The sequence below is a fragment of the Callospermophilus lateralis genome, chromosome 7 (genome assembly GCF_048772815.1).
Source record: "Callospermophilus lateralis isolate mCalLat2 chromosome 7, mCalLat2.hap1, whole genome shotgun sequence".
NCBI lineage: Eukaryota > Metazoa > Chordata > Mammalia > Rodentia > Sciuridae > Callospermophilus > Callospermophilus lateralis.
Window position 1 is genome coordinate 6709875 of NC_135311.1, and position 12840 is coordinate 6722714.

The window sequence follows — 12840 nt, forward strand, 5'->3', positions numbered from 1 at the left end:
TTCACTATCTTATTAAGGAAAATTTTATGTTAGGGAGAGAACTGCACCTCACAGATGCAGAGGTTCACTACCCTCAAGCTAAAAATGTGATTTCTAATACACTATTTAACTATAGTAAAATTATAATAAGTCAATAGTGTATGCCTGTAATCCCAGCAACTTGGGAGGCTAAGGCAGGAATACTGCAAGTTTGAGGCCAGCTTTAGCAACTTAGCAAGATCCTAAGCAACTTAGAAAGACACTATCTGGAAATTAAAAAAAAAAAAAAGTTCTCGGGATGTAGCTCAATGGTAAAGCATTCCTGGGTTGAATCCCTGGTACCAAGGAAAAACAAAAAAGAAAAAAAAAAAAAGATTAAGATGTATCCTGTAGTCCCATGCTCTGACAAAAGGTAGAATAAGTAAATTTCTTAAAATTCTAAATGTCCTTGGTCTTGGTCTTGGATATGTCAGGAGAAGGTAAGTGATAGGCTTAAAAAAGGCTAAGAACAAATTTGGGGTAGATAGGGTCACCTTTGTAAGAGATGATGCCATCACAGATCTCTTTGAAGATTTGGGCGAGGCGTGCGGCCCGAGCTACTTCAATGTTTTCCTCTGCAGCTGCCAAACGTCTTGTTCGAACAGATCGAGCTGTCTGCAGGGCAGAGAACTGGGTCATGAAGACATCTGGAAGGATAAGGTAAAAATTAATTTCAGGAAATGATTAATTCTGTGTGGCTTTCTCTTCCCCAACGGACTCCAGCCATTTGCTCTATTTTTCTTTTCTTTTTAATGGTACAGGGGATTAAACCCAGAACTTGTACATTCTAGGCAAATTTATTCTACTTTTCTTGAAGTGATTAAGAATTAGTGGTCATTTTGAGGAGAAAAAGGGAAGAACAGAGGAAGAGCAATATCTTTTGAATGTTTTATTTTCATTGGAGAGGACATACTAGTGTCTCTTCAGTCTGTTTTGAATAGTAGCTGAACTCAGGAGTGCTGCTATATTATTCATTCAAAAAGGTTAGAAAAAAAAGTTGGGTGTAGTGGTACGCACCTGTAATATCAGCAAGTTGGGAGGCTGAAGCAGAGGACTGCAAATTCAAGGTCAGCCTTAGCAATTTAGGAAGACCCTATCTCAAAAAATAAAAAAGACCAGGGTGGGTGAGGAGAGAAATAAAATTTGATGGTTTGCATGTAGAATGCTGATCTGAATGTGCATAAAAGAATCTTCAAATTTACAATATTTTTCTCCCCACAGTGCATTTGGCATCTATAGTTTATTCTGTGTATGGGGCTGGGGTATTCTGTGTGCAAATTATTTTCCAGACAGGAATGAACGACCATAGATGGGACCCTATCAATCTCAAAACCCATGATCACTTTAGACTGTAGATGACATTTGTGAGGTTGGCAAAAAGGAATTTCTTTCTATTCCTTATGGTACCAATAGGGCAGTTGAAAAGCTGGGATGGATATTGATTATTAACATCAGAACTAATTATTAATGCTAACAGTATGGAATATATATATATATATATATATATATATATATATATATATATATATATATATATATATTTTTTTTTTTTTTTTTTGGGTACCAGAGATTGAACTCAAGGGCTTGACCACTGAGCCACATCCCCTGCCCTATTTTTAATTTTATTTATAGACAGGGTCTCACTGAGTTGCTTAGTACCTTGCTTTTGCTGAGGATGACTTTAAACTCAAGATCCTCCTGCCTCAGCCCCCTGAGCCACTGGGATTACAGGCGTGCACCACCATACCCGGCTTGGATCATAACTTTTTTGGTACAGACTAAAAGGAATCTTTTAGATTAGTCCTAATCTTTTAGTCCTTTTATTTCCTAAAAAAGAATAGACTGAAAATAACTATATCATCAGATTGGAAACAATTTTATGGAATTAATAAGTATATTTCCCATGCCTTACCAGACTTGATATTCCCATCGTCTCGGCAAATGCCATTCCAACGGGTATATAATGATGCTGAGTGAATATTGTCACTGGTGTGCTTCACTTCCTCCTGTTTCTGTCGAATCTTCTCCCAGTTTCGAACCAAAAACACATGATGCTTTAATACAAAGTTCCTAAACATAAAGAAGAAAGGACTTCCTTTATTCATTAATTCAATAAGCATTTATCACATGTCTACATAGAAGCCACTGTTAGGTGATACAAGTGAATATTTAAATGTGAATAGAGCTGTGGTAAAGATAATTTTATGGACAAGATATCATTTTTTTTTGGGGGGGTGGGGAGATAGTACTAGGGATTCAACTCAGGGGCAGTTGACCACTGAGCCACATCTCTAGCCCTGTTTTGTATTTTATTTAGAGACAGGGTCTCACTGAGTTGCCTAGTGTCTCACCGCTGCTGAGGTTGGTTTTGAACTCCTGATCCTTCTGTCTCAGCCTCCCAAGCCGCTGGGATTACAGGAGTGTGCCACTGCGCATGGTTAAGATATCATTTACCTTTCCATCTTGATTTTTTTCGGATAAAAGAACATTTTCCTATATTATTTACAAATGACTGGCACATACTGTTAAAAGACTACAAAATGGGGCTGGGGCTGTGGCTCAGTGGTAGAACGCTAGCCTGGTGTTTGTGAGGCACTGGGTTTGATCCTCAGCTCCACATAAAAATAAAATAAAGGTATTGTGTCTCTACAACTAAAAATATGTATATATTTTAAAGAAAGCCTACAAAAAATTTGGCAAGTGAGAGACCATATGTCAGAAATTTTTGGAGTATTCATATAAATTCTAAGGGAATCTGCAAAGATAAAATAATGGGCTTGGGATTGCCTATAACAAGAACTGGACTAGCAGATAAAGGCAAGGACATGTTAGAAGGATAGGGGCTCAGTAAATTATGGAATTAATAGGTACAGTGTCTCCATATGAAACTCTAAACTTAAATGAATTTATGTATCTGAGCCTATAAAATATTGATGATTTTCATTATATTATATTTTCACAGTAACATACATATAAATAAAAGTGGCCTTGGATAAGTCTTTTTTTTTTTTTTTTTTAAGAGAGAGAGAGAGAGTGTTTTAATATTTATTTTTTAGTTTTCGGCAGACACATGTTTGTATGTGGTGCTGAGGATCGAACCTGGGCCCCACGCATGCCAAGCGAGCGCGCTACCGCTTGAGCCACATCCCCAGCCCCTTGGATAAGTCTTAAACTATCAGCCTTAGTAAACACATTAGATTGATTGCCCGCTGTCTGGCTGGGCACAAGATCACGAGCCACTCAAACAGGAACAAACTTTATTTTTGAAACAACCGCCAAATACCACGTTCCTGCCCAGGAAAAATCCTGATCCACCCACGCAGCGTTCTGCCGGTTCCTTCCCGGACCCCCAGCGCAAACACTTCCCCCGGAATTCCCTCCTACTGCACTTTCCCAACCAATGGGAACTCTCCAGGAGTCCCGCAGCAGGCCCAGGTAAACAGCAGGAGTCCGGTATCCATATGAATGTAATTTTTAACATAATCATATCATCTCAATGGCTAGCTGGCGTCACCTTTCAATCAAAAATGCAGTGCATCATATTAATTGGCTGTGGCTCCCAGCAATTGATTAATTTTACAGTTACTGACTTTGTCTGGAATCATCTGTGGAAGTCTGTAAACTGATGCCTGATTTCTACCTCTGAAAATTCTGGTTTATGTTTTCTAGGGTGTGTTCTGAGCATTGAAAGGTAGAAGGTGTGTGTGTGTGTGTGTTGCTTGGAATTAAACCCAGGACATTATGAATGCTAAGTATATAAACTCTGAGATATATCCCCAAACCCTTGGAGTTTTTGAAAGCTCCCAGTGCAGTCAAAGTAGGGAACCAATGGATTAAGTGAAAGGGGCTAAAATTAAAATAAAAGAACATTATAAAGCTATACTTCCTAAGATATCAAAATATCTATTATCGGGGGTTGTGGAATATGTCCCAAGACAATTTGAAAAATAGGGGACACAATCATTTTGTTTACTTCTGACAGGGATAGTTCTTATCTGAATATAGGGAACAGCAGAAATGACCACTAAAAATCCTTTTAATAGTGCTGTTAATATCTTAACAAAGAAGCATATATATATATATATATATATATATATATATATATATATATACATACATACACTTTTTTTTTTTTTTGGCAGTGCTGGGAATGGAACCCAGGCCCTCGTGCATACTAGGTAAGCATTTTACCAGAGAACTACATCCCCAAACTGAGCAGTCATTTTAAGCCTATTCTGTGCTATGGATTCTTTCTTTTGGCAGTTTGGTGAAGCCTATGGAACCTTTTCTGAACAATTATTTTAAAATTATTTTTGAATTAATTTAAACTTCTAAGTTAATTTATTTTTCTTTTGTTTTGAGGCATTGGGGATCAAACCGAGGGCCTTGTACATGATAAATAAGTGTTCTATCACTAAGCTACACTCCTGCCTGTTTTAATTTTGATGACAGGGTCTTACTAAGTTGCCCAGAATGGCCTCAAATTTTTGAACATCCTTCCTCAGCCTCCACCACATAGGTGGAAATAAATTCTAATATATAGGATTAAAAGGAAACCAAATACACTCAAATATAGTTATAAAATGATGACAACAACAAAAAAAAAAAACCCTCAAATACTAAATTTGTGACAGAGAATTACACTTTTTGTGTGTGGTACTGGGGATGGAATGCAGGACCCTGGGCATGCTAAGCCACTTAGCCAATGCAGCACTCTCTTTTGAGATGGGGCCTTGATAAGTTGCCCAGGCTGGTCTCAAACTTGCAATCCCAATGCCTCTGATTCCTGTGTAGGTGGAATTATAGGTATATGCCACTATGTCTGGCATATATATATATGGCAGTATAGGGGATTTAACCCAGGAGTACTCTCCCACTGAGCTACACCCCAGTCCTTTTTAAAATTTTGTATTTTAAAACAGAGTCTCCCTAAGTTTCCAAGGCTGGCATTGAACTTGTAATCTTTCTTCTTCAGCCTCCCGAGAAGCTGGGATTACAGGCATGTGCTTCCATATCTGACTCTGGCTTAAATTAATTCTTAATGTGTGATGAGATAAGAGTAATGGTCTAAGAACTATAGGAATTTTGAGGTAAACATGAACATAAATGCCATTTTGAGGTATTTTAAAATATATGTGATGTCATATGAAAATATCTGAATGGGCACTGCTAATTCTTCCTTTCAAAAAACACACACACACACACACTTTGCTTATAATCATATTTGAAGAAAATGACAACTATCAGAAATCAGGGAATAAAAAGAAATAATTATTTCTTCCTTTAGCAGAACAAAATGGATCAACTGAAAGAAGCTTAACAATGTTTTAAACTGACAAGCAAATCACCTAATTTAGAAAAGAACTCAGATAAAACCATCTCCTTTTTACCTCTCTCGATTGGACATTGGCTTCATCTGTAATTGGGGTGTCAGCCTTGTTGGGGTGTTGATGTTTTCATTGGGCTCCTCAGAGAGATGGCCTCTCTGAAAAAAACAAATGGGTAAGATTACAGTGGGAAAAAAAAGATCAATCAGAAATCATCTCCAGGAATATTAAGAGTACTCTTGTGGTGCCACCCTTTGCTAATCCCCTTATTTTAGTAATTTCCTTCAAGCAGCCCACAAGCAGCTCTTGGGGAAAGCCATGAATTCATTATTCACCCTTTTCTTCAGTTTGTGCTTAGACTTTCTCTTTTCTTTGGACCGTCCAGACTTTTTATGTGTGGTCATAGGCTGGCTGCTTTTGCTGCTGGTGAGTCCATTCATGCGTTGACTCTTGCCTCCGATGATTCCTCGACATTTCTCAAAGCCACACTTACAAAGTTGCTTTTAAGGGAAAGAGAATACTTTTTTAAGCCTGTAGTCTCATTTAAAAAGGATGCCTGAGCATTTAGTCAACCAAAGATTAGTCCGCGTTAAGGAATTTGAAAATACAGGGGAAAAAAACTGATTGAGAATATAATAAATAGAAATGGGTTTCCACAGAAGGAAAGGGAAAAACTAAAGAAAAATTATTTTCACCAAAAGAACAGATTGGAGACCTAAAATGATACGGCAATTTTTGATTCTTCAGAATTCTTTTTTTTTTTGAGAATTTTAATATTTATTTTTTAGTTTTTGGTGGACACGACATCTTTGTTTGTAGGTGGTGCTGAGGATCGAACCCGGGCCGCACGCATGCCAGGCGAGCACGCTACCGCTTGAACCACATCCCCAGCCCTCTTCAGAATTCTTAAATAATAACTGAGACCTATGTTTCCTAGATAGATGGAGTAAAAAGCAAAAAACCGTCTTCTCACGTATTTCTCAGTTGGTCCAAGACAATATGTATATTTTAGACCCATATTACAGTGCTGTAAGTGACAAAGTTCAACTTTTCCTCTAGGATTTATTATTCTTACTTGTTTCTCAACATTGAAGGAATGAAAGTTGTAATCATAAGTGAGTTCAGTCCCAGCTGGCATATCTTTAAGTGCGTACAATCCAATCCGATATACTCCATTAACAGACCTATAAAAAACATATTTAAAGAATGGGATTCTTAATATCAAGCCTGAAAACCAGAAAAATTTGTACAAAACTAATTTGACTTCCATGGGTTTTTTCCTGTGGTTCTGGGGATTGAACTTGAGGTGCTCTACCACTGAGCTATATCCACAGTTCTTTTTATTTTTTATTTTGAGTTACAGTCTCATTAAGCTGCTGAGGCTGGCCGTTAACTTGTGATCCTGTGCCTCAGCCTCCCAAATCACTGGGATTACACCCAGTGATTTGAACCACCATGCCTGGTGAATTCCTCCATTTTTAATCTCTCTATGTTCTACCCAGATTTTATATAATACTACCAGATGACAGTCGCGTGCGCACACACACAGATACTTAATTGCAGTCCACTTGTCTCATTCTCCTGAGTTGATGGAATTACAGGCATAGGCCAACTGGGCCTGTTAAAGCCATATTTTCGAGAGACTCTGAATACTAAGCAAGAAAAGTTAATGTATTATAGCCTGGCATGGTGGCATGACTGTAATTATAGAGACTCTGGAGGCGGAGGCAGGAGGACCCACCTCAGAAACTTTGAGACTCTGTCTCAAAAAAAAAAAAGGCTGGAGATGTAGCTCTGTGGAGAGCATCCCCCAATTTCAATCCCCACTAAAGCATAAACAAAAACAAACAAACAAAAAAAGGTTTTAGTCTATTAATTGAATTAAAATTGTTTCCTATGTCCTACCTAAAAACCTTACAGTTCTTACTGATCTCCTTTATTACTAAGTGTCTCTCTTGTTCTACCACATGCAAGTTATTAACAATCTATTATGTAGTGTTTTAGATGTTTTACATAATAAATAAGTTTATAATGGCTAACATTTATTGGATGCTTGATGTATTAAGTATAACATTTTGTTGTATTAACTGATTTAATGCCTTGACAACTTTAAAAACCAGATACCATTATTAGTTAGTATTATAACCCCTATATTACAAATGTGAAATCTAAGGCATATATAGGATAAGCAACTTGCCCAAAGTCATATAGCTAGTAACTTGGAGAATCAAGTTTCAGATCAAGGTAGTCTAGCTTCAAAATATTAACTACTATGCCATACTGTTAATATGTCTTGGCATTAATTTTTGAAATAACCCTTTGAGTATTTGTAGCTTAGTAGTTTATTCATGGTCATATAGTACCTACAATAGCATTTGAACCCAGAGGATTAAAACTCAGGTTATTTGACTCCACAGCATGCATCAGTTTGTACCTTTATGTTGCTGTGTAGTACTCCCTTACAAAAATAAATCACACTTTATGTACCTATTCGACTGCTGATATTTGGGTTAACTGCAGTAATATTTGGGTTACTGGTTATTATTTACAAAATATTGATATTCTTGTATATGTATTTTGAACATAAACATTCATTTCTGGTGGGGATATACAAAGGAGTAGGGTTGCTGGGTTACTGAATATGTGTAAGTATATAGGAGGTACTTCCAAAATTTTACCATTTTTTTCCCAGTGCTGGGGACTGTATACTAGGCAAGCACCACTGAGCAACACCGTGAGCCCCCAATTATTTTTTCAAAGAGATAATAACTTACATTTCACCAGCGTTTTAAGAGCATTCATGTTGCTTTACACCTTCAACATCATTTTTTATCCTCAGTCCTTAATTCTAGACATTTTGGATGTAGTGGTATGTAGTGGTTTTTAAATTTGGTTTAACATTGTCATAATATCTAATGATGTTAAGCACTTTTTGTATATTTATTGACTGTTTTCATATTCCCTTTTTTGAAATACCTTGTTTTTTACCTATTTAAAAAAACTAAATTATCTCTAATTTTTTTTGCAGATTCTGCAAAAAACAAAAAAACACCACGATGGCCTTTATTAAATAAACAAATTGCAAACATCATCTTCCCAGTGTATGGCTTGTCTTACAACATTGTTGGAAAGGTATATATATATATTTTTGGTACTGGGGATAGAACTCAGGGGTGCTCTAATACTCAGCTATATCCCTAGTCCTTTTTGAAGACAGGGTTTCACTAAATTGCTTAAGGCTTTGCTATGTTGCTGAAGTGTGCCTTGAATGTACAATCTTCTTGCTTCAGCATCCAGAGTTGCTATGACTCTGGAGGTATGTGTCATTGTGCCCAGATAAATAGTACTTTTTTTTTGGGGGGGGGTATTGGGGGCAGGCACTTTATAACTGAGATACAACCTCAGTCCTTTAATTTTTTTATTTTGAGATAGGGTCTCACTAATGAACTCATGCTGTCCTTAAACCTGTGATTCTTCTGCATTCCCCTTCTGAGTAATTGGGATTACAGGCTTGGGTCACCTTGCCTGGCCTGATGTTAGATTTCTTAATGTTGAACACCAGCTTAAATGTTAAACTTTGCTTTTGTCTTATGCATGCCAGCTTAGTATTCTACACCTGAGGATATAGAAATTTTATAAAATTTTACATTATATGGCCAATGCTATTTATGCCCTATTTATCTTCACCTATCCCAAGTCAAAGGAATAAAATTATCCCATTTTTCCATCTAGAAAATTTGATTATTTCAACTATGATATTTAAATCTATGATACACTTTAATTCTTCCGTGTGGACTAAGAAACAATGGATTGAGCACTTACTGAAAAAAAAAAAAAGAAAAACAACCTCCACTATATATAAATATAGTGGAGGCTTTGTCATAAATTAGGTGACAGTACATATATGGATCTTTGCCTATATTTTCTGTATTCATGTATTCTATATCTCAAGCACATACTCTTCTATTGTAACTTTATAGTAAGTATTAGAATTTGGTGGTGTAAGTCCGCAGATTTTGTTGCTCAGATCATCTTGGCTTTGCTAGGTCCTTCACAGTTCCTCATATATATTCACGATTTAATAATATATATTAGGAATCAGCTTATCAATATCATAAGGACTGGATTTTGTATAGACTTGAATTTATAGGTAAACTTGGTAAGATGTGACATCCTAAAATATTGAGATTTCTTTCTTTCTTTTTTTTTTTTTTTTTTTTTTTTTTTTAAAGAAAGAGTGAGAGAGAGTGAGAGGTTGGGAGAGAGAGAGAGAATTTTTTTTTAATATTTATTTTTTAGTATTTGGCGGACACAACATCTTTGTCTGTATGTGGTGCTGAGGATCGAACCCCAGCCGCACGTATGCCAGGCGAGCGCGCTACCGCTTGAGCCACATCCCCAGCCCAAATATTGAGATTTCTAATCCTTGAACATGTTGTAGTCCTCCATTAATTGAAGACTAGTATTTTAATTTACTATCATTTTAAATTTCTCACATTAATATTTATTGGTTGTAGTATAGAGACCTTCGAAACTTTCATTAGATTTTAGTCTAGTATTCTACAGCCTTTTGTTAAATTGCCAGGCAATGGCTCTCTCAATGAGCAATACTACCACCCTTTTTTTGTTTTTAAGATAGGGTCCTGATAAATTGCCTGGGCTGGCCTCAAACTTGTGATTCTCTTGCCTCAGCCTCTGGAGTGCTGGGATTATACTTGTTTGCCACCATGCCTGGCTAGCTACAGTTTTTTTTTTTTTGGTACTAGGAATTGAACCCCAGGGCACTAAACCACCAAACCTCATCCAGAGACCTTTGCATTTTTTTTTTTTTTTGAGGAAGAGTCTTCCTAAGTTGCTTAGGGACTTGCTAAATTGCTGAAGCTGGCTTTGAAGTTGTGTGCAATCCTCTTGCCTCAGCCTCTCAAACTGCTGGGATTATAGGCGTGTGCCAGTGTACCTGGCATCTAGAATTTTTTTTCCCTTTGGGGTACTGGAGATTGAACCTAGTGGTGCTTTACCACTGGGCCACACCCCCACACCTTTTTGCTGTTTGAGACAGGGTCTCACAAAGTTGCTGAGTGCCTTGATAAATTGCTGAGGATGTTCTTAAATATTCAATTCTCCTGGCTCAGCCTCCCCAGTCACTGGAATTACTGTCATGTAGCCACCATGCCCAGCTACATTTATTTTTTAATGTTGAAATAACTTTTCATTCCTGGAATAAATTCCACATGGCCATCATGGATTAACCTTTTAATATGCTTCTAGATTTTATTTAGTTATATTTTTATTTAGGGTTTTTGTGCCAAAGTTCATGGGAGCTATTTTTTTTAACATCCTGGTTAAGTTTTGGATGGAAGTTATGCTAGGTATAAAAAGGGAACAATTTATATTAGACTGGCAGTCATAGTAATATTTCTTAAGTATATGGAAGAATCTTCAGTGGAGGTATCTGGGTCTCAAGTTTCTTTTTTATTTTTTCAGTGCTGGGTGTTGAACCCAAAGCTTTCTGTACACTAGGCAAGTGGTTTAACAATGAGATATATCCCCAGCTCTGAAGTTTCTTTTGTTAAATAGTTTAATTACAGTTTCAAGGTGGGTTTTTTTTTTTTTTTTTTTTTGGTGTGGTTTGGTAGATATTCAGGCTTTTGATTTCTTGTGACATTTTTGGTAAGCTGTGTTTTTAAAAGAAATTGTTCTGCTTGTCTAATTTTTCAAATATAAAAATGACCAGGAAAATGGATAAAGCAAACCAGTGAATTAAAAAAAAAAAAAAAAAAAAAAAAAGACTACTACTCCACCATAAAATACTCAATAAGATGGATGAACTGCAAAAATACCATGCTAACTGTAAGAAGCCAGACACAAAAGACTGCAAATACATAAAAAGTTCTAGAATAGGCAAACAAAACAACTAAATCCCTATTACAATAGAAATCAGAACAGGGTTTGCCTTGAGATAGGAGCACTGATTGACATAGAAGGAAACTTTCTGAAATGATGAAAACATTTTATACTTACATAGGGGTGTGGATAACATAAATGAATACTGATGAAAATGTACAATTAAGAGGTATATTTTTTTCTATATTATATTTCAATTTAAATAAAACTTACATAAAATAAAGTTGTTCATACTACAATAATTATATAATTATCTTGCATGTGGTACTAAGGACCAAACTAAAAGCCTCATCCATATGAAATAATGATTTACCACTGAGCTACACTACATGTCTATTATATTTTTTGGTTGCTTATTAGATATAATTTCTTTCCTTTTCAACTAGAGTCTAGTCATTTGAGAAAAGAGCCCTCATATTTCACTTATTTTTATTTCGTACTGTGACAAATCCACTGATAAAAAAGTTTGCAATATAGATTAATAAATGAACTGAAATGAGATGATCCATATAAAATAGCACATAGTAAGCATTCTATAAATATGAGGAATTAGTTATCACAATTACTGTGTTTTCCTGGGAGTAGTTTGGATGAACAAAAGAAATAGCAGGAGCTTACCCTGCCTGAAAGATCTGGTATAATGGGCAATTGTCTAAGATGCTTTGCATAACTGACTGAAATTGTGGAAAATTTAATATCTGGTTGTCCTTAATGTCTTCTGCTCTGCTGGTTTCTTCCCTTCACATTTTCCTGCTTCCTTACCATTTCTGCATTTCACAATTTGGATCACAGCTGTGGTTGATGAATCGGGCCTCATTTCCCATACGGTAACTGTCAATCACCATCCCACTATCCAGGTTCAGACAGTAGTGGTCACTGTGATTATGATACTGCTCAATCATCCTATTTCTGAAGAGAAAAGAAATTATTATTTTTAAAAATATTTATTCTGTTTTAGGTGGACACATTTATGTGGTGCTGAGGACCAAACCTAGTGCCTCATGCATGCTTGGCGAGCACTCTACCACTGAGCCACAACCCCAGAAATTATTTGAAGCCAACCCCAAGAAATTTTTTAAAGCCAATTAATGAATAGGTTGAAAGGTAATTTCAAATTTTTCTTTTTCCATTCTAAGCTCGTACCTTTGCCATTTTATTGGAACACCAAACTTACTATCTTACCTGAACTCTTGTTCGCTCACAACCTCCCCTAGATATTCAATGATGAACTGTCCAGCTTTAAGGGGTTCTTTGGTTCTGATTCCCCATCCCTTTTCCTCAGCTCGAAATCGTTCCAGACATTGCACCCACTCATGCCTTTGTATCCTCTGGTTACAGCACTGCTCACCACAGGGGCAAGTGTTGGGGGAACACTCAGCAAAGATCATCCTAGAAAGAAAAGAAGTAACTGTATATTAATTTACGTGATACATTGGGTTATTTTATCCTTTTTTCATAGTATAACAAATATTTATTTTTTGTAGTATTAAACACAGAACACAGGAATCATCTACCACTGAAGTACATCTCCAGGCCCTTCTTTAGGCATGTGCCACTGCACAGCCCCTTCTTCTTCTTCTTTTTTTTTAAA

The 12840-nt window shown here is 36.4% G+C and overlaps 1 protein-coding gene across 4 annotated transcripts in view; it reads right to left on the reverse strand.

Annotated features, from left to right (window-relative positions):
* Window positions 1–12840, reverse strand: part of Ash1l (ASH1 like histone lysine methyltransferase) — a 178231-nt gene that overhangs the window by 16452 nt on the left and 148939 nt on the right. For all 4 annotated transcript variants that reach the window (XM_076862155.1, XM_076862156.1, XM_076862153.1 and 1 more), the window contains 7 exons: window positions 12432–12638; window positions 12012–12158; window positions 6421–6529; window positions 5681–5845; window positions 5409–5503; window positions 1931–2088; window positions 513–665 (listed from right to left, as the gene is read on the reverse strand). In XM_076862155.1, the coding sequence (XP_076718270.1) occupies window positions 513–665; window positions 1931–2088; window positions 5409–5503; window positions 5681–5845; window positions 6421–6529; window positions 12012–12158; window positions 12432–12638 (1034 nt within the window). The remainder of the gene's footprint in view (window positions 1–512; window positions 666–1930; window positions 2089–5408; window positions 5504–5680; window positions 5846–6420; window positions 6530–12011; window positions 12159–12431; window positions 12639–12840) is intronic.